We start from the raw sequence: 19,256 nt of genomic DNA, 5'->3' as shown, positions 1-19,256 counted from the left end.
GAGGCTGACACAGCCTGGGCAGGAAGGATGTGCAAGACCAGCAGCCTTGTGGGGTCCAGCTCAGAGATGAGCTTCTCAGAGGAAACAGAAGGATCGTCACCAACCACAAAACCCAGGATCAGCCCCAAAATACTAAGTCTGTGGGGCAGAGTCCGGAGCTGGAGCAAGTATGTCGAGCACAGCAGGGTGGCTGGACAGCCTGGCAGGAGTGAGGGGAGCCAGCAATGGAGGAGATACGGCTGAGAGGGAATGTAAGCCAGGGATAAGGAGGACATCCACTTCTGGGACAAAAGCTACAGCTTAGGAGGGAAAAGGCAAGAGCTCCCACAAGCAGCCCCTGCTCACTGCACAGCAGTGAGGCACCCTCTGGCACTTCACCTCTGTCCCTGCCTCTGCTGCCAGACACCAGCTGCCGGGGCCCAACCCGGCTCCCAATAGCTCCGATCAATAAGGCAGGAGGAGCTGATCTCTGTTATCATCACTTTGGTTCCGGGGAAGGCAGCAGCGTGGCAGATGGCAGGGCCGGGCGCCCCAGCCGTGTTTGCCCCGGGGCGGTGTGGACCCTGCCCCGTCTGAGCTCCGCAGCGGGGTGAGGAAGGGGCGAGGAATGGGGCCACAGCGGGCAGGGCAGCACGTGTCCTCGGCAGCAAACATGCATTTTCCAGATTAAATAACTTGTCTGCTCCCTGACTGAGTGCCGGATGTCTTCATTAGGGACTGTTTGTCCTGATGCAGGAGGACACACAACCAGCTTAGTAACCTCCTGATATCAGGCAGAGGCATGCTCCATCACGGGAGCACAAAGGACAATGACCGTCCCCATAACAGAGGGCAAGAGAAGGCTGGGGTGGCTTCAAAAAAAAATCCCCTTCACTTTGCCTGCTGCACAGTACAGGGCCCAGCTCCTGCTCACCTCCTTCCTGCTAGGGTCTCCTTCTTGGTTCCCCGGTGCTGCCAGCACCCTGCTACCATCCTCAGCACTCAAGCCTAGCCGGCACTCCCTGCTTGGTCGCTGCCAGAGGAGCCAGAGGGCAGTCCACAGGGGAGGGGTTCTCACAGCCCCAGGCCATTGCTCTGTGAGCTGGGTAAGGAGGTCTGGAACTCGCAGGAGGTCTGTGAGCTGCAGGGAACATGTGCCCTTTGCTGCTACATCTCCGGTCCCCTGGAATGAGGCCAGAGGGACATTCTGCTAGAAGTAAATGACCAGTGCCTCCAGTCACCCAGTTTGATTAGAAACAAGGCTTCTTTAGTTAGACACAGTGCAAGAGGGCTGACAGCTAACCCATAGGTCGTGTATGCTCAAGGCACTACTGCTGTAGAAGGCGGAGACACAGTGTAGGAAGCACTGAAATAGCCAAACCCATGACTAAGGCTTCGTTTTCATTGATGAGTTGAACAGCAAAGTAAGACAGGGCTGGTGTGTGCCTGTGGAAAGCGGTGGTAGCTTCAGGCTCATGGCAATGGCCGGCCTGAAGCCCGAGCCCATGGCTGTCTGCAGCCCATCTCCAGAGTTCTGTGGGCACTTCAGGCCCGAGCATCCCTCCAGGTACATGCACCTCAAGAAGAGCCTGCTCCCGGCAGATACAGGTAGGGAAATGCTGAAATTCAGACCACTCTTACTCTGTGCTAGCAGCTGAGCTCTGGAGCCAGGAAAGGAGAAGTGAAAAAAAGGGAAAATTAAGAGTGTCTAAGAGCATACCTGGGGCGACGTACGTTCATGGTTACGACAGGCAGAAGACATTCGCAGCTGGTTTGACAGATGTCACACCTTTCTGCAAGCCCTGGCTTTCCTAAACAACCCCTGCTCCTACACAGCCAGCAGTTGGGGCTGCCTGCAGCATGGGAGCAGAGAGAGTGCTGGGGAAGCCCTCGCACACACCCAGCGATGCCGTGAGGCCAGTTAATCCCATCGCTAAGCCTAGCTCGAGTCTCCCCACAGCAGTCTTCATGATTGCAAATTAACCTCAAAAGGGTTAATCTGGTAGCAACCAGGACAAAACCCTAAGGGAAAACAAAGCAAGTGTTTCATGAAAGAGGTAGGAGACAGGTTGTGGCAGTTCCAGTAAGCTTCGATGTCAGTGGCCAGAGGAATGTAGAAGAGCAGGGAGCTGTTAACAGGACCAAGAGGCTAGTGCTGAGCTGAGGGCACAGACCTGCAGAGAGGTGGCGAGAAGCAGTAGACGGGTATTAACTTCTGCAATAAAAACTGGGAAGAGCTACGGCCAGGCACCCAGCTGAAACCTTTGGTTCTGGCAGTCCACACTTTTTCAGGCTCCCCAATGCCTACCCAGACACAGGCATGGCAGAGCAAAGGTGCAGCTCGGCTGTGATGAAAAAAGCAGGCTCCAGGGATGGGCTTCCTTAGGGGATCAGTTTATACAGAAGAGACATCAATGAGCTTGTATAATGACTCCAATTTGATTCTTGCCCTTTGTGAAAAATGCAGCTATAGAAGATGAAGACAGAACTTAGACAAGTCTCCTTAAATGGCAAGATGAAAACAGAAAACCCTTACCGGTCTTCAGTGGCTCAGCTCTCTCAGGCTCCTTCCCCCGGACAAAGTGCTAGGTGCTGGCAGCTCTTCCACTGAGCTCAGTCCCGCTTGCCATATGCCCATTTAGGAAGAGAGGAGAAAGTGGAATGCATTGTGACATCTGCCTCAAGACAGTATAGATCTTGTCAGTCAAATCTATAGAAGGCTAGATAAAAATATCGGCCACTGCAGGCCTTCAGCAACTCAACTGCTTCTGGAAGTGACAGGAGAAAGTCTCATCACCCAGTGATTCCAAGAAAGCATCAAACAGCGGCTGCGGGGTGGCCTTCAGATCATTACAAAGTAAGGAAACTGAAGTTCCTGATCTCCCAAGGCTACAAGGACAGCATAGCTGGGTTGGAGCAGAGAGAGAAAATTTATCTCATCTGCCAAGGTGAGACTTCAATAGTGGGATGCTGTGGGACCCAGTCACTGCTGTCTTCTAGACAAAAGCAACCGAGGCCACTGGCACCCATTTTGGGTACAGAGGCTGTTGCAAGGAGCTGCTGCACTCAGGATCCAGAGAAAACAAGCATCAGGTCACTGAATGACAAATACAGGTCTTTAAAGAAATCAAGATCACCTCAACATAACACAGAGGGTTTGTCACTCAAGATTCAGCTGTGGGAAACCTTGCCCTGAAACTGTGGGTTGAACACTCACAGCAAGACAGGGACACTGCTCTGGGAAAAGCAGACATCAGAGGTCACCGTTTGGGGTATCGGATCCCACCTGGCAGCACCTTAATGTAACCGGTCCATTTCTGCTCACCCCCACAGGGAGCTTCACCTGCACTGAACCACCACACACACCTCTACCTGCTTTTCACTGGATAGGAAGCAGAGACTCCATGACACAGCAAGCCCGGGGCAGACAGCGACACTTTTTGAGCTACACTTCACGCAATCACACAGTAATAGGGGTTGGAAGGGACCTCAAAAGATCATCCAACCCCCCTGCCAGAGCAGGATCACCCAGAGCAGGTCACACAGGAATGCATCCAGGCAGGTTTTGAACGTCTCCAGAGAAGGAGACTCCATGACCTCTCTGGGCAGCCTGTGCCAGGGCTCTGTCACCCTCACAGTGAAAAAGTTTTTCCTTATGTTTATGTGGAAACTCCTGTGCTCCATCTTGCACTCATTGCAGGAGACACTGAGGCAAGATGAAGCCTGGTACAGGGAAGAACCTGGAGACAGCTATTCCCAACTCCACAGCAGTACCAAGTCCTGCGAGAGGCACCTCTGTGGGCCTGCACAGCCAGTAAGCAACTCGATGGGGGTAGAAGCCCACAAAATGCTCATCTGAGGGCAACTGCCACAGCAAAACAAACACAACCAGTACCTGCTGCCAGTCTAATTCTGCTTGGGCCTTGTTCTGTCCTTGCTGCTTCAGAGCCAGTCAGGTGGATAAGATTAATCTAGCAGCCCATCAGGACTGCCTACAGGAAGGGGAAAATGGCTCAAACCCTCTGAGATACTGAGGCACCACAGAGCCTGCTGCAAAGCTAAGATGCGATACCTTAGAAAGAGATTACAGCGGTGCAAGAGGATGAAACAAAGAAAACGTGACAATTTCATAAATATAAGTTTTTATTACAATAGAAAATAGTAAAACTCATCTTAAAATAGACTCTTGCTTTTGGACTGCTCAGAAAAGCCTAAGCCTCACTTTTACCTGCCAGTGCCCACCAGGGTCCTGACCCCTAAGCAATTAGCAATACATTTCTGTGCTGAGCTCACAGCTCCTCCCTCCTCAGTGACAGTGAAAGACTATGGCAGCAGGCTAAGCCACGCCCTGCCAGGTAGGCAGGTAAGGGCTCTCTGTGGATTTATTAGTACATCCCCTAGTGCAATCAGGCTCCTGTGTGAAGCAGGCAGCTTTAGGGAAGCTGTGGACATGAGAGAGGGGAGGGGGGGAAGAGAAAAAAGACAAAGAAAATAATCAGCAGATAATGGCAGCTGTTTCAAGACAGCCAGGAAGGCAGCAAATACACCTGCTAGAAGACCACAGCACCCAATGCCTCTGGCCTGCTGTTTGCCTAGTACCACTGTATGTCGCACTGAATATGCTCTGGCCTGGTTCACCTCTTCCTTCAGTAACACTCCGTACGACCCTGACACTGCCAAGTTAAAACTCTGTGTAGCTTACGCAGTATTACAGGGAACACCCTCTGCCTCCTCCTTCCATGACCAGCCCAGTGCAAGTGAGTGACTGTGCAGTCTGGACCATTTTGTGCTCCGCTCCTCCTCACCAGAAAGGGCCAGGGGCAAGAGTAGAGTAGAAAGCAGAGACCACAGGACAGCAAGGTCAGGTGGTACTGGGAGACACTTGTGCCCCATAGCCAGCACAGCGGAACTCTTGACTCCAAGTCCTGCCTGCCAGCGGCCAGCAAGTTCACTCCAGTCCCTCGTACACAGCTTTCCGCAGCTCAATGGAGAACATCTCCTCCCAGGGCCTACGGATCCACTCCACCAGTTCTACCAGGAGCTCAGGGCACTCTGTACGGATGTGCCAAGTGCTCTCCACCTTCAGCACCTGGGAGGGAGGAAAGAGAGGGAGGCAAATGAGCAGGGTCTAGCCTGAGGGGCACTCAGGAGCCACAAGCTACTATTCCCCAGCACAGGTGCCACCTCCTCCCAATTCCCAAGTGACATCCTCCTCCCTCTCTGATGCCAGCCACGGAAGTGTCCCTGTGTGACTTTTTCAGGGCAGCAATTTGCTGTGCTGCCCTGCCTCTGTGGTGCAAGGCTCTAGGTTAGGATGGGAGATGGCAGCCCCAAGACACTCTTGGCAGGATACAGGATCTGAGCACAATCCAGCCCCCAGCATCTGGTGTGCCCTGTGACCACCTCCTGGTTACCTCATCATAAAGCATCAGCTTGATGTCGCATGGACAGAGGCGATAAGTTATGACATTGCTAATGCTGCTGATCGGCTGCTTCTCCTTCAACTGGATGTTGCTCCTGGGAGGCGTTTCTGCCTCATGGTCTTCATCCAAGGAGGGCTGCACCTGCCACTGGTGATTCTCCTCCAGCAGAAAGAGCGTGCTCCGGGTGCTCAGCAGGGTCACAGGGAAAGCAGATGCCCCTAAAAGGATAAGAGGGAACAGGAGAGGCTTTGCTGAGAGCCTGAGTCACTACAGAACCAGCTTTGCTTTCCATTCCTCCCCTAGGGAAATCCTTTCCAGCAACAGTAACTGGGTGAGCAGCCTCATCCAGCCTCCTGACTGAAGAGGGGAGGTAGCGTAGCTAAACATGGCTGGGCTGGATCTCCAAGATCACAGCGGGAGCACACATAAGAAGACCACCACCCAGCAAGCCTTGTCCAGCCTATGACCTCATGTGAGGCGTCTTAAACAACACTTTACTGCTCCTTAGCTAAAAGTCAGCAGCTCCTGCTAAAAGGCTGCCTTTTTTGGCCTGAATTCGTCTGCCTGCAGATATCCGATGGCTGGAACAGAGAGCATACACAGAAAGTTTAATACCAAGTTGGGATGTGTTAGAAGTATTGCAGGAAGCAAAGTAATTTTGATAAATTGTAGCGAGCATAAATATTATCCAGCTGATTTCAGTGGATACAAATGAAAAGCCCTAGAACTTGGGAATAAGTTAGGCACACCAAAACAGGGAACTGCTAGCACAACTGGCCAAGGTCACAGAGGATCACAAGCTGCTACAGCACTACATTGCTTTTCTTGTCGCATCTTGCTCTTGGAAATTAATAGGAATATCAGAAATGAGATGTTTAATTAGCCTTAATTGGCAATAAGACTGCAGATGGAACTGTGTCCCGTTTGGGGCACCACAGTCTAGAAAGGAAGAAAACTGTAGAGTAAGAAAACACATGCGTTAAGTTCCTAAGTTGTTGAGCGTGGGGAGAGCAATAAACATACTTCTCACAGATTCATTCTGATTCTCCTTCTCTCATACTTCCCCGATGGCCAATGGTGAACTAGGGTGCAAGCGCAGCAGCACATTGGTCAGAGTGCAACAAACAGCTACGTTGCTCTTTTCAGCCTCCCAAGCTAAGGGAATTGTTCACCGAAGACTCAAAGCCCAGGTTTAGCACATTTGGCTCTCAGCAAGCCCTGGAACACAACTTGATGGGCTCCAGCAGGCTGCTGCTGTCCTGCCGTCTCAGATTCTGGACACCTGCTTCTGTTTTCCCAAACAGAGGAGCCTTTCAGCTCCTCACACAAACCAGCTGTGTCTGACCTCTCAGCTTTTCCTCAGCTCAGGGCAACGATCCAGACCTTAGGTAATCCCCAGCTTCTCCTAAACCATCATGAGTTGTCATCAAACCTGGTGTGCAAGACTAACTGCTCCCTAGAGCCTGGAAAAGGGCATGGAAGATGCTGGGAGGCTCACCGGATATACAGGAAGAAGCACACTGCTATCCTACACATCTTGACACCAAAAAAAGAGCCCTCACCCATGTCCCACCTCATCTTGCCGCTGAACCAATGGCCCAGCTCTTTTCCCACAGATTGTACACTGAAAACACAAGCACGTGAGCAGACAGCACAAGGTGTGGGACACTTGGTGACCGAGATGTCTTGTACCTTGGATTAGGTAGGCCAGTAGATAGAAGAAACAAGCGTCAGCTGCAGAATCTGTGGTCTTGGAGTCCAGAAGAGGCCTGCAGAAGACACAATAGCAGGTCAATCACGGAAGCACTGTTTCCAGTCTAGGTTTAGCTGTGAGTAATCACTGTCCTCTTGGGGATAGGAGAGACCCATCTCTTTCCAGATGTTGCAGAATTCCTCTCTCCTGCTACTCTGCCTTCTCAGCTGGGAACCAAATGCTTCTTGCGAGGGAGGAGGGCTGTCCCACACTTCCCCCTTTTCCTCCCTCCATTATATTCTGCTCAGGCTCCTCCAGGAGAGCTGGAGTTGCCCTGCCCAGCTCAGTCCATGCCACCCCTTTGCCTGCTCAAACCCTGTGCTGCAGGCACCTGAGCCAGCTGCCTTCAACCTGTACTGAGGGCCTGGCTGCCACTACAGCGGCACCTCCTCCCGTGCTGCCCTGTGTTGAGTGCTACGCTTCCCAGGCACTGCTGTACAACCAGACATCCTCTTCTATCCGAAACCCTAACCTCTCGGAGGTTGTTCTTACCATAGCCAATGCCGTGGATTCATTTCCACAGTGGGAATTTCCGTCACCTTACTCCTGTGTTTAGCAGGCAGCTCTTGCATGAGATCTAAAGAAGGAGAGAAGGTAGACATCTTTCACTGCAAGCCCATGGGCAGCACACAACAGCTCAGGATGGTTCTCTAGTCTACAAAGAGGCACTGGAAGTTATGATGCTAGTGGGGTTCTCCCTCAACCATTTTCCTGAGCTGGCAAGAAGTGAATTTCCAACATACACCCAACTACAGCTCTCCTGGGAGTTTTCCAAGTGCAAATCTTCCAAATCCTTCCCCGCCACCCACTACAGCTCTACTCTTACACGTCAGGGTCTGCAGGAACTCATCACAGCAGCTTTGGTTCCGGATCAGCAGGTTGTAGGAGGCTTTTGGGTTGTCAAACTCCATTCGCAAGCTCTGGTGGCAGAGTCCCACTTCCAGATGGGAAATATCAGACAGGTAGTGAGAGTCATTCTTCTTCAGCCAGTCTGCAGGTTGTCCCCTAACCACAGAACACAGCCCTTAGCTGCAGCAGGCTGCCCCATCTCCTCTCCCACATCAGACTGCAGCACAGGGGTTTGCCATAAGAGCAGGTCACCACACCTCTAGGGTAAGGCCAGCCTTGCTGCAGGGTCTCACTTGTCACCATTCTCCTCACCTGATAGCCCCAGTGATTTCCAGCACATAAATCTTGAGGTCAGAGGCAACCAGGATTGAGAGGAACTCTCCTTGTCGGCCAAACTTCACCATGACCACCTAGAGCACAGAAAGGGTGGGTCACAGCACTGGCCTGCCCCTTGTCAGCCCACCCATGGAGACAACCAACTCAAACACGCTCCAGCTCCCTTCACACCCTGCAGTCTCTGGGATGCCACCCCCGTGCAGAACTTGCAGGGTGGCAAGAAGGACAGCCAAGGAACTGTAGAAGTGGTGCTGTGGGAGCTCACCTTGAGGAAACACTGGAACTCCTCAGCGTTCTCCTCAAAAACCTCCATATCCAGGTAAAGCTTCAGGCGATGATCCACAGAATGGAAGTCCCTCGTGTTCAGGACACCGTTTATGGCTGAGGAGAGCAAAGGGCAGGACTGACGCTCTGCCCACTGACCAGGTGCTGCCCAAGCACGCAGGCTGGCACCAGGGCAGCAGGGTCACCTCCTCTGCACACCTGCTTCTATCAAGTCTCTCCTCAAGGCAAAGGGCCAAAGCCAGGGCTTTCCAGACCACAGGTCTCAACGTGGAGACATGAGGGGGCTCCATCACTTCAACATTTGCTTTTTCAGATATACAAAGCTTTGGTCTAACCCATCTTCAACCTGTGCTCAGCTGTTTAGTCACAGGAGGACACTGCTTTGCTGCCAGATTTGGAAGGAAGGCAAGTTGTTACCATAAAGCCAGAAAGCCATTTCTCATTTCAGTGGGAATCAGCCTAGGTCAACTTTTTAAACTCTGACTTTGATGGTGGTAAAGTTAAAAGGGACTGAGGAAGACACCAATAACAACTGTTGAAGAACATAATTGGGTTTGTCATGCAATTGTATGACCAAATAATTTATACAATAGGCACAATACTGCCCCAGAGTACACACTTGCCAGCAGAGCCTGTTCTCCATCAGAAACACTACACTAATTGAACCTTTTCATGGGCTCATTTTTAAATTGGGACCTTGTGACTTGACCCAAAACAAGAGACTGCCTTATTTCTCACACTTCAAGTGCGCAAGACTGAACATGACAATCCTAAACACTGGTCCTCGACCACCTCCTCTTCAGAGGCACAGCAGCCTTGAAAGGCTGGGGGAGATCTGTGTAAATAAAGAAGCTGATGGGTTTGCAAATCAGGACTAGAGTGCAGTTGCAGTAGACTCACTCGGCGGGCTGGACCACAAAACGTCCATGGCTCCTTTCCGACTTTGATTATTCTGTAAATCCTAAGCTGGTGCCCAAGCAAAGGCGGTCTGCTACAATAGAAATCCAAGGCCCTTCACAAAAAACATTTGTGAGCCTCCTAGTAACTGCTATCTTGCACGATAGCACTCACACAGCCAGCACACGGCCTCTTTATTTGGACAGGCTTTGCCATCTGAAGCTCACAAACAGCACTGAGGAAGGCAAAAGCAACTGTGTATCTGCTAACCTGAGCCTCCTACAAACACACCAGCCTCACAGTGCACTTAAGCCACAGAATAAAGACAGAGAAATTGTACAGACCACTTTCCAAAGGTAACGCTCCAACTGGCAGCTCACTAGCGCCGCAGGAACCCAGAGTGTCTGAAACTGAGCAGTGCAGCTCCCAGAACAAGACCCCGTTCCTCAGAGTGTGAGCAATACCAGGGATTAGAAGCTGACTCAGTTTTCCCTGGCTTCAGGCATGAGGATTGAACAGAGAGGGGAATGAAAAACTCTGCTCACAAGAACCATGGTGGCTGCTGCTTGTGCTCAATGACCACTCCTTCCCCATCGAACAGGAGGCAGCACATTGTGCAAGCAGCAGCGATAAAGCCCAACACCAGGCTGTGCACACCCTGTGCAGCTCCAAAATACTCACAGGGATTGAGATTCCACGTTTCCTCGGACTCGGAGTTCAAGGAGAGCTGGGAAGGAGTGGGCCCACGAGAAACACTGTAATGGTAGCTCCCCATCAAGCTGCCTCCGTTGGTGTCTGTGTGGCTGAGGGACAAGTACTGGCTCTTCACGCCCAGCTCCTTCTTCCCACAGGCTCCATCTGAATTGCGGGAGCTGGAACGGAGAGCGCCGTCATGCTCGCCACTCAGCTCTGGGGTCCTGGTGCTGTTGCTGGTATCCATCTCCAAGCTGTCCTCCCCGCCGATGTAGAACTTCCCACTCTCGCTGCCTAGGGCCGGCACCTCCTCCGGGCCCTCCTGCTGGCTGCCTCCCTCCAGGACAGAGTCTGACAGGTCGTCACTCGTGCTGTCGGGGCCAGGTGGCAAAGGCGTGCTGGAGCACACCTCTGAAGGCAGGATGACCACATGGTCACTGGAACAACTGGGACAGGCTATGGGCTCACCAGCTGCTGCAGCATCTGTTAGGGATAAACTGAAAAGAGAACAGCTCCCCCCAACAAGATTTTACCTTTTTTTTTCCCCTCTGCAAACTACAAACCATCCCTTTCAAAGTACACAATAGTTATGGTCCGACTTGAGAGGCTTGTTGAACAACTCTGTTCAGAATCATGTCCTCACCTCCCAAATCAATGAGCAACTCTGGATCAGTGCCAACATCCACCTGAGATAGCTCTGCTCAGATTTAGGGTGACCGGTGCGTCCTGTAGTTGCAACCGAAACTACATCATGACTTTTCCTCCACTTCATGCCCTCAAGCACTCCCACAGCCCTTGAAGCCCAAGTTCACGACCAGCCAATCCAACCTCCCTGACCCCCCTCCCCTCCCAGCCAAACCACAGTCCCTTCTCCAGTTCTCCTCGTCCCTCCTGATGCTTCACCCACACCACAGAAGACTCCTCAGCTGGATCTTGGAAATCTCACTACCCTGACAAGGGGAAGAAAGCGTCCTGAGGTGGAAGAAAGCGTTGTGGCCCAGATAGCACCTCTGTCCTCACCACAGTATTTCAATCCCAGGATACCTCATCAAGGAGCAGCATCTTCTGAACTAAGGCCAAGCACTCCCCACTTCAAATATAAACTGAGCTACGAAAAACTCAGGAATTAGAAGATGCCTATTCAGCACTAGCCACGTCTCAGCAAAAATACCACATTTAGTTTCAGACGCCCAAAGAAAAATGTGGATTGAGTACAAAGGAGACGAGCAAGAATAACAGCATTGTATGAGATATGACTGACAAGCAAATTATCTAGGGAATTGAGCTTATTTAGTCTAGAGGACAGAAGACAGGACTACTTGCTGGAGGAGAACAACAGCCCTCGAGTACAAAGAAAGAAAATCATTCCCCACAAGGGAAGCAAGAGTGGGCTTAAGATCACAGCCAGGGAGACTTAGGTTAGGGTTCTGGTTGTCTAACTGATGTCTAACAGCCAAAGTTTTACTGAAATACTGGAGAAGACTCCCCAAAAGACTGTGTCAGCAAAAGCCCTTTAGAATAAATTAGTCTCTGTGACAGAACTAGGAACAGTTTCAACAGGACGAGAGACTACATGACCTTTAATGCCTCTGACAGACTTCAGATTTCTGTGGACCATCTGTAGCTTCTAGCTATGAACCAGAACCCAGGCCACCCACAAAAGGGGTGTTGTTTGCTTAACCTTAAAGCAGTGGCTTATGCCTGGTAGCGAACGAGGTAGGCTCTTCCCAGGCCACATAGGCCAAATGAGAGTACAGACCACATCAGCTCTTCATTCCAGCACAGCCAAGGCACCACCCTCTCCCAAAAATTCCATGCTCTGCACCACAGCTGCAATTCTGGATGGATGTCTGGACATTAAAGTAAGCATTCTCTTCATGGGAACCGCATCCTACCTTGATTTGAGGCAACTAGGGTCTCCAGAATTTTGGTGTCTCCAACCTCTGAAGGATAGGAACCTTGATGCCACGAAGCCAGGGACTGTGAAAACTCCTGCTTGCATTTCAGACACTGGAGCCTCATGGATCCCCTTTCCTGGTCCTGATTTCGCCGATTCTCCTCAACAGCTGGAGATAACACTTCAAGGATACACTAGAAGTAGCAGCATAGGGAAAAAAAACACCTGCTAGCAGGCAGCTATAACCATCCTAACCAAAGCAAGCCTCTAACATCAGAAAGTCTCCTCATGTGCCTCATTATAGCATTTCAAAGTGCAAAGAGTGGAGGGCCACCTCCCAGCTGACAGAGTACCATGGCCAGTCTGTGCAAGACTTGCCAACGGCATGGAGCTCCACTGCAGAAGATCAAGAGAACCTGGTCTTGCAGGTTGGTGACTTGCATCTGTGCATTGACAAGTTCTCCCTCAAATTCTGGTCTCAAACGCACCACCTGTTTGCACCTTCTCTGCAACAACTTGTTTAAATGCACTTAAACAACAGTACTTCAACAAAAATATTTGGATTTCAGACCAGAGTCACTACAGCAGCTGTAGTACTGACACTCTCCTTGTCCAGAAGTTAAGTACAGGCTGGTGCATCACTCAGCACCCAGGAAACATTGCACATGCACCACAAGCAAGGGTCACTAACTTGACTGCTCACTTTTCTCCCCAAGAGGGAGAAAACTGCAAGGCTTTTCCCCTGAGAGCATCTTTTATGCTCCAGGACCCACAGCCATGCTCACAGAGCTCATCTGTGAGGCAGAAGAAATCCTGAACTTACAAGGCAGACGTGGGCTGCTCCCAGGCAGCAGATGCGCACGTGCTCTGAGAACAGGGGCCCTGTGCTGGCTGGAAGAACTCTGTGTCTTCCAGTAACACTGCTCCCCTCCTCAGGTTTCCCCTTCCAGCCTCCCCTACCTGTACACACTCCTCTGGGCAGTCGTCGAGCACCACATACTTGCGCTTCTGCCGGTCCTTTCGAATGTAGCTGAAGTGCAGTGTGAGGACAGGGAAAACTCGCTCCAGGTCCTGCAAGAAACCAGAAGTACTAGGAAGAGGGTGCAGTATTCAGTATATAAAAAACATTTGTTTGCAACTGGCTGAAATGTAGCCATGCTTCATTTAGTAAGTCTTGAGTAGCCCTCCCTAGCTGATAGGTAAGAACCTGGTAAAATGTGTATAAACAAACAAACAAACAAACAAACAAACAAATAAATAAAGCTCTCAAGTTCTGAGGACAACAGTAAGTTTCAAGGTCTAGTACGAAGCATTTCAAACCAAACAGCTTTTCACAAAGGTGTTTCAGAAGAATATCAAGCCATTCAAGAGGTACAAGGGCAGTAATTAAACATGAGTGGGAGCTTTTGGGGAAAATGGTAGAAGCCTGTGAACACATCCATGCACATACTGAATGTTAAAATCCTACCACAAGCAAAAAGAGATTTCCAAGCTCCCTTTCTAAAGAACCACAAAAGCAAAAACATGAACCTAGAGTGGATGGAAAACTGCCCACTGTGCTACCGGTAGTTTTTTAAACATCGCACCAGGCTCAGTGCTGCACTGGCTAAGAGAAAGACAATCCACAAACAGTCCTCCAAGGCCAGGGCAATACCCCAGTGAGGAATAGATGGGAAGGTCTCAATTCCATTTAGGATCCTCCTGAGAAGTCTCTCTTCCCGTGCACTGGAGTAAGTCTAGCAACTGTCTTTTTAAAAGTCCATTTTTGGAACAGAATTGGTGCTGGCTTCTGCTGCACTATTGCAGTTACTCTAAGTAATACAGGTGTCGTTAGATACACATGCATTGGGTGGAAGAGATGCTCAGTCAATCAAGCTTTGCAGGAGGTAGGAAAAGATCCACAGGGTACTCCGACAGAAGCCCAAAATCAGGAAGTAAGATGACAAAGGCTCACAGAGAAGCATAACTCACCATCCTCTTCCAGTTCATCTCGGAGGTCTCCACCTTCTGCAGGCATTTCAGCTCCAGCTTGTGGAGGACTCTGGCAGCCTTCAGTTCCACCTCAATCACGTGCTTAGCTGTGACCCGCAGGAAGATCCAGTCGGGCTCTGGGTCCCCTTCTCCTTCTATTTGGCTCACCAGCACTGGCTGGCAAAGGTCCACTGCCAAACAAGACATGGTACAGGTCAGTACACACAGCAGGCCTTCAGGCCTGCTTGGCCCAAGTTCTTGGTATTCCCACAACACTGGACAACATGATAAAGCTTCAGGGATATCAGATTTGTTCCATCTATTCTGTTGCCACCGAGGCCCTCAAACACAGCAGTGAATCGACTCGTTTACCTTCTGGTTTCTCCTCTTCTTCCTCCCCCAGCATTAACTCATCTGCCTCCTCTTCTCCTCTCTGTTCTTCTTCCACAGGTTCATCCAGCTGTACTTCAAGCTCTTCCTCCTTCTCAGTATCATTCAAAGGAGGAGAGGATTCTCCCTGGGATACTTGGGGTTTTCCTTGCTCTACATCAGAGCTCTCACTCTGCAAGTCCGTTTCAGCAGGTCTGCCTGCGATCTCATCTGCAGAACGGCTACGGCACATGACAGGGACTTGGTCATGTTCCTCCAGGTGCCTCTTATACTGCAGCCAGTCAACACCAAAACGATCTCTGAAGCTGTCCAAGCGCTTCATCTCCTTCTGATGCTGTAGGACCAGGTCTGCAGAGAGAAAACTTGGGAAGTATGAAAACACTCACCACGCCAGAGCATTCCTCTGACTGTGGACAGTTCAGCCACTGTCACTGAGGAAGAAGCCAAGCCTCACCAGCAGAGAGAGGTAAAACCTGGTGCTCGTGTTCTGTGTCACTGGGCTCCGAAATGCTTGCTCTGCGCACTTTGACTTTTCCCTGGAACAAACAGGATAAAAATAGTTGGGAGGCACCACAACAACCAAAACAGCATCTGAAGAGGGGCTCTGCCAAGCTGAAGTGTCAAAGCTGTTACGGTGCAGAAGCACACCAGGAAACATTTGTCACAGCACATCAAGACTGACGTTAAGCCCGGTCCCTTCTCAACACACAGCAGCACAGAGGCTCGCTACCACACCATCAGTGCAAGAACACATCCCACTGCACAAGGCTTTCACGTCGAGGCAGCCCCTTCACCCAACGTGCCAGCTACATGCTCAAGAAGCTCTCAGTCCCAGACCTTGCTTTTCCTCCGAGGGAGCCTGACAGCCACGTTCTCCGCTGTGGACTGACTGTCGCTGAGGTCGGCAGCACAGGAACTGTCCAGAGCACTGTGGTCCAGTGCAGTCTTCTCTGAGGTAGAAGTGTGGATGGACTGTGACACACTTTGCACAAGTCTTGGAAGGTGCTACAGGTAAAAGAAGAGAACACTGCCTGCTGACTGCGAAGGGGAGACAAGGTAAGCAAGCCACGACTCAGGCTGACAACTTCCCTGCCCCTCACTCCAAACTTTCACCGTCTCAGTTGAAGTGGTGACAACAGATCCTGCCTGGTTGACTGGATTGTTTATTACAACCACTCCGATTTAACTAAATCTCTGTCTTTCTTAAAAACAGCAGATGGGAAACTAATAACTTTGTTTTGCTGACGTGACAGTACCAGACAGTACCTGAACAGGAAATAGGCAAGGCTCCAAGTTCTGCAAGGCTACATAGTACGGAGTAAGTTACACTGGCCAGCCCCAACAACGACTAGGAACAAGCACAGACCAAGCCAAAATTAACTGTGTCAAAGGCAGCCCATAGAGATTCAATAGGACACGTGATAATGCAAAAACCTGTCAGAGTTCACACTCCCAAGTCACTAAGACCAGTTTACAGCAATTGTACTTACCATTAGGTCCGAGGAAGAGAGTGGCTCCCCATCCAACAGGAACTGCAATTAGAGACCCACTTGCAGTCAGATTTCATGTGGCTGGCACCTACTCAGGACAACATCTGCTGACTCCTGTTCCCCTTCAGGCCACCCTCGGGTTGGGATCCCTGGCACAAAACTGTAGACTACCAGAAACAACCCTGTTCCTGCCTATCCATCACTCCTTTAGTTGTGGCTACCTGACCTAAAAGCACATAAGGCCAAAAGGACCATTGTGGTTTCTGTGTTTACAGACTTCATGACTCCCAGAAATGTATCCAAGATGGTTAGCGGAAGAAATACAATAGACTGTTCTGCAACAACACACAAATTGTTTTGAAAGGTGCCCACTTTCACCTCTAAGCCTGTACCCTACTTCCAGTCCGAGTTTACCCAGCTTCCAGTAAGTTGAGCTCAGTGAAAGCTTGTTCCAAGCTGCAGTCTGAAGACAATAAATCCAGTCATTTGTCACTAATGTGAAGGGTGGACCAGCTCTGGAACACCTCTGACCTTCAGCAATCAAGTTTACTTTGCTAAATTGCCAGAACGCCGTCTTTGCTGGCTTCTTGATTGAAAATCAGATTACCGAGAATTGACCTGAGTACCAGAACACAAGGGAAACACTGACGACACCTGGCTGAGAGCAGAGTGATGGGGAGAAAGAAAAAGGTGGCCATGGCTGCCAAAGGAGTATGGAATTAGGCAAGGTGGGCCAAGAAAGTGAGTTCCTTCTTTTCAAAGTCCAGCTACAGTGCCACTATCTAGCAGAAACAGAGTAAAGATTTGGGACTATCAGTGAGCAAGCTGATGAAGCAGACAGCAAAAACGTATTAAGATCTGAGGTCTTGCAAACCTGAGATCAGTATTCATCTCCCTCTGCCCTGGCCAGCACAGCACATCAAAATTTAAAGACAAACTATCCTACCTGAAAAGAACCCAAACACAAAACAATCGCTGCTCTTACACCACTGGAACTGTTGTTCAGGTTTATGGAATTCTTTCCCCACCCTGATTTGCCCCAACTGTCAGAGCACCCCACCCCTTCAACAGCAGAGGCACGTGGCTGTTACTCACATTGGAGGAGGCTGCCCTGGGAGAGACATGTACAAGGGTTGCAGAACGGTGGCTTTGATGGAACCATAATGGGTTTCCCTCTAAATGCAGCTGAGTGGGGGAAACAGAGAAATTGTTATAAGAAGTAATATTCTATACCTCAACCTAACCTGCCTGCAGGCTCCAGGCTTTCTCTCTGCTTCAGGAAATAGCCCTCTAGTGGGTGCTCAAGCCAGGAGAGGACTATGCTTTTACAACGCTTCCTGAAATTTGTTCAGCGAACCAAAAACAAAATTAAAGTACTTCCTACTCAAGTCCCTAAACCATCAGGAGTGTTTTCAGTGTTGACTCTGAGAAGTGTTGAGTCCTTTGCAGGCTGCCTTTCTTCACAAGCACTACTGTGACTGCAGTTATCCCTCTTTGAACTTCTCTGAACACCCAAATCCACACCAGGATTAGAGGAGGATCTTTACTGCACTTGACAAGTGTTAAAATCGGAAAAGGGGGAGCAAGGAGGTGGGGCTGAATATATGGAAAAAGGTTAGCTTGAACTGAAAACAAAGGCTGAAATACAGGTGTCTCTGCAAGGCTCCTCCATCAGCTTCCTGCATTAAAATTAAATACTCAAGAGTTGAGTTGATCTTTCAAAACTCTCTTCTTCCTACAGTCTCCATCTCGCACCCCCTGACCATGACATCTCTGTCTAACAACCCATCAGGCTTTGTCCTTACTTTTTTTACACAGTGCAGAGTGGACAATGGTGCCAACTGGGCGTGTTCCAGCAGCAGGTTATAGGCCACATCCAGGTGCTGCAGATTCACCAGCTGTTCAACCCCTGCAAACAAAGCAAGAAGCCATCAGCATGTTGGAAGACAGACCTTGGGAACCTCCCATCTGCCCTTCTCCTCCAGAACTGAACCCCAGTAAAAATAGCTGTGCCCAAGATTTCAAGTTCTGTTCCTCCCTGAGGAAGAGAGAAAGACCTCAAACTAGATATCCTCCTCTTTATGGGCTCACCATTAATGCTGTCAAGCTCATTGTTGCGCAGAATCAGAGTCACCAGCTTGGATCGGCTGAAGATGCCAAGGGTTGGCACTTTGGACAGGAAGTTGTAAGCCAGATTGAGGTATTCCAGTTCTGTAAGGGTCTGTTCAGAGAAAAAAGCAGCACCGGATCTGTTGGAACCTCAGCTCAAAGCCCGACTCTGAACTCATGACAGGGCACTAACCCCCATCTCACCAAAGTCAACCAACAAGTGACTTTCTTAAGACTATTTCTGCAGCAAAACTTTGACATTCACACTTGGAGTGGTTTGTTTAGGGGCGCTCAGCATGATCTTACCGCTTTACAAAATTTGGTAAGAGCAGCTTTCTCCTTCCTGTGTGATTCTGTGATTCCTCATCAACTTCAGTGGAGCACAGGAAGGGAATGAACACCTGACCTCAGCAAAGTGGCTGAGCTACCAAAGGAAGTCCTTTCTTACCTTTACAAAGATGATGGCAAATGTTACACTGTGAGTGCCATCAACTCCTGTTGCTGGGAAAGCTGTTTCACATCTTCTCGTAAAAGAAGCAGACCCAGCTCAGCAGAGCATGGATTTCTCTGCCATTCCCCAGACATGCACGTGCCACTCTGATGGACTACCACCTTCCTAAAGTCACTGATAGATTTCCAAGAGTGAGAAGGAAATGCTACTGTTATGTGTATGTACAAACACACTGTATGTATCACTCTATTTATACTTTGGCCACACTGGAGTGTCAAGTGCTACATACTTCCCTGTCTCAGAGCAGATGAGAAACGCTGCCTTCTCTGCCTCGGTGGCACAGGGGCTGCACATACAGGACAATGTTTTCAAGGCTGCAAGCACTAGCTCTAAATGAAATGCCTGCTGGGCCACATCTCCAACTTCTTCACCTAGCAGGCACACGATGAATGATTATCGTGCTTTAGCAGTGTCCTCTCTCTGTGAGGAAACTCTGGTGCTTAGCCCAAGATACTCACCGTTAAATAGTGCTCACAGTCCTGGATCTTGTTGTGACTCAAATCCAAGACTCTCAGAGCATTCAGTAATTGCTGAGGGACAAAAAGATACCAGATGAGATTCTACAACCACCTCCAATGCAGCACAAAAACCCTGTCCTGCCGGTGCAGGCCAGCAAAATTGCCCACTGCCCGTCCCCTCCCACCCAGATCTAGCAGCATCAGTAAAGGAGTGG

At 50.1% G+C, this 19,256-nt stretch overlaps 1 protein-coding gene across 1 annotated transcript in view; it reads right to left on the bottom strand.

Annotated features, from left to right (window-relative positions):
• Positions 1 to 4,927: 4,927 nt before the first annotated feature.
• The window catches only part of STK11IP (serine/threonine kinase 11 interacting protein), a gene marked incomplete at its 5' end in the record, with an annotated part of 18,037 nt that continues 3,708 nt past the window's right edge, over positions 4,928 to 19,256 (bottom strand). Inside the window, 19 exons of the mRNA XM_009874369.1 lie at positions 4,928 to 5,068; positions 5,394 to 5,620; positions 7,095 to 7,171; positions 7,648 to 7,732; positions 7,982 to 8,160; positions 8,317 to 8,414; positions 8,606 to 8,721; positions 10,204 to 10,698; positions 12,111 to 12,306; positions 13,073 to 13,183; positions 14,084 to 14,274; positions 14,456 to 14,821; positions 14,928 to 15,009; positions 15,311 to 15,478; positions 15,964 to 16,005; positions 17,059 to 17,148; positions 17,769 to 17,872; positions 18,055 to 18,184; positions 19,042 to 19,113. Of these exons, the coding sequence (XP_009872671.1) occupies positions 4,928 to 5,068; positions 5,394 to 5,620; positions 7,095 to 7,171; positions 7,648 to 7,732; positions 7,982 to 8,160; positions 8,317 to 8,414; positions 8,606 to 8,721; positions 10,204 to 10,698; positions 12,111 to 12,306; positions 13,073 to 13,183; positions 14,084 to 14,274; positions 14,456 to 14,821; positions 14,928 to 15,009; positions 15,311 to 15,478; positions 15,964 to 16,005; positions 17,059 to 17,148; positions 17,769 to 17,872; positions 18,055 to 18,184; positions 19,042 to 19,113 (2,970 nt within the window). The remainder of the gene's footprint in view (positions 5,069 to 5,393; positions 5,621 to 7,094; positions 7,172 to 7,647; positions 7,733 to 7,981; positions 8,161 to 8,316; positions 8,415 to 8,605; positions 8,722 to 10,203; positions 10,699 to 12,110; positions 12,307 to 13,072; positions 13,184 to 14,083; positions 14,275 to 14,455; positions 14,822 to 14,927; positions 15,010 to 15,310; positions 15,479 to 15,963; positions 16,006 to 17,058; positions 17,149 to 17,768; positions 17,873 to 18,054; positions 18,185 to 19,041; positions 19,114 to 19,256) is intronic.

This window comes from Apaloderma vittatum, unplaced genomic scaffold, assembly GCF_000703405.1.
Source record: "Apaloderma vittatum isolate BGI_N311 unplaced genomic scaffold, ASM70340v1 scaffold16328, whole genome shotgun sequence".
In the NCBI taxonomy this organism is placed as follows: domain Eukaryota; kingdom Metazoa; phylum Chordata; class Aves; order Trogoniformes; family Trogonidae; genus Apaloderma; species Apaloderma vittatum.
Note: the sequence above shows the minus strand (reverse complement) of the source record. Positions and strands in the feature narration are given on the sequence as shown.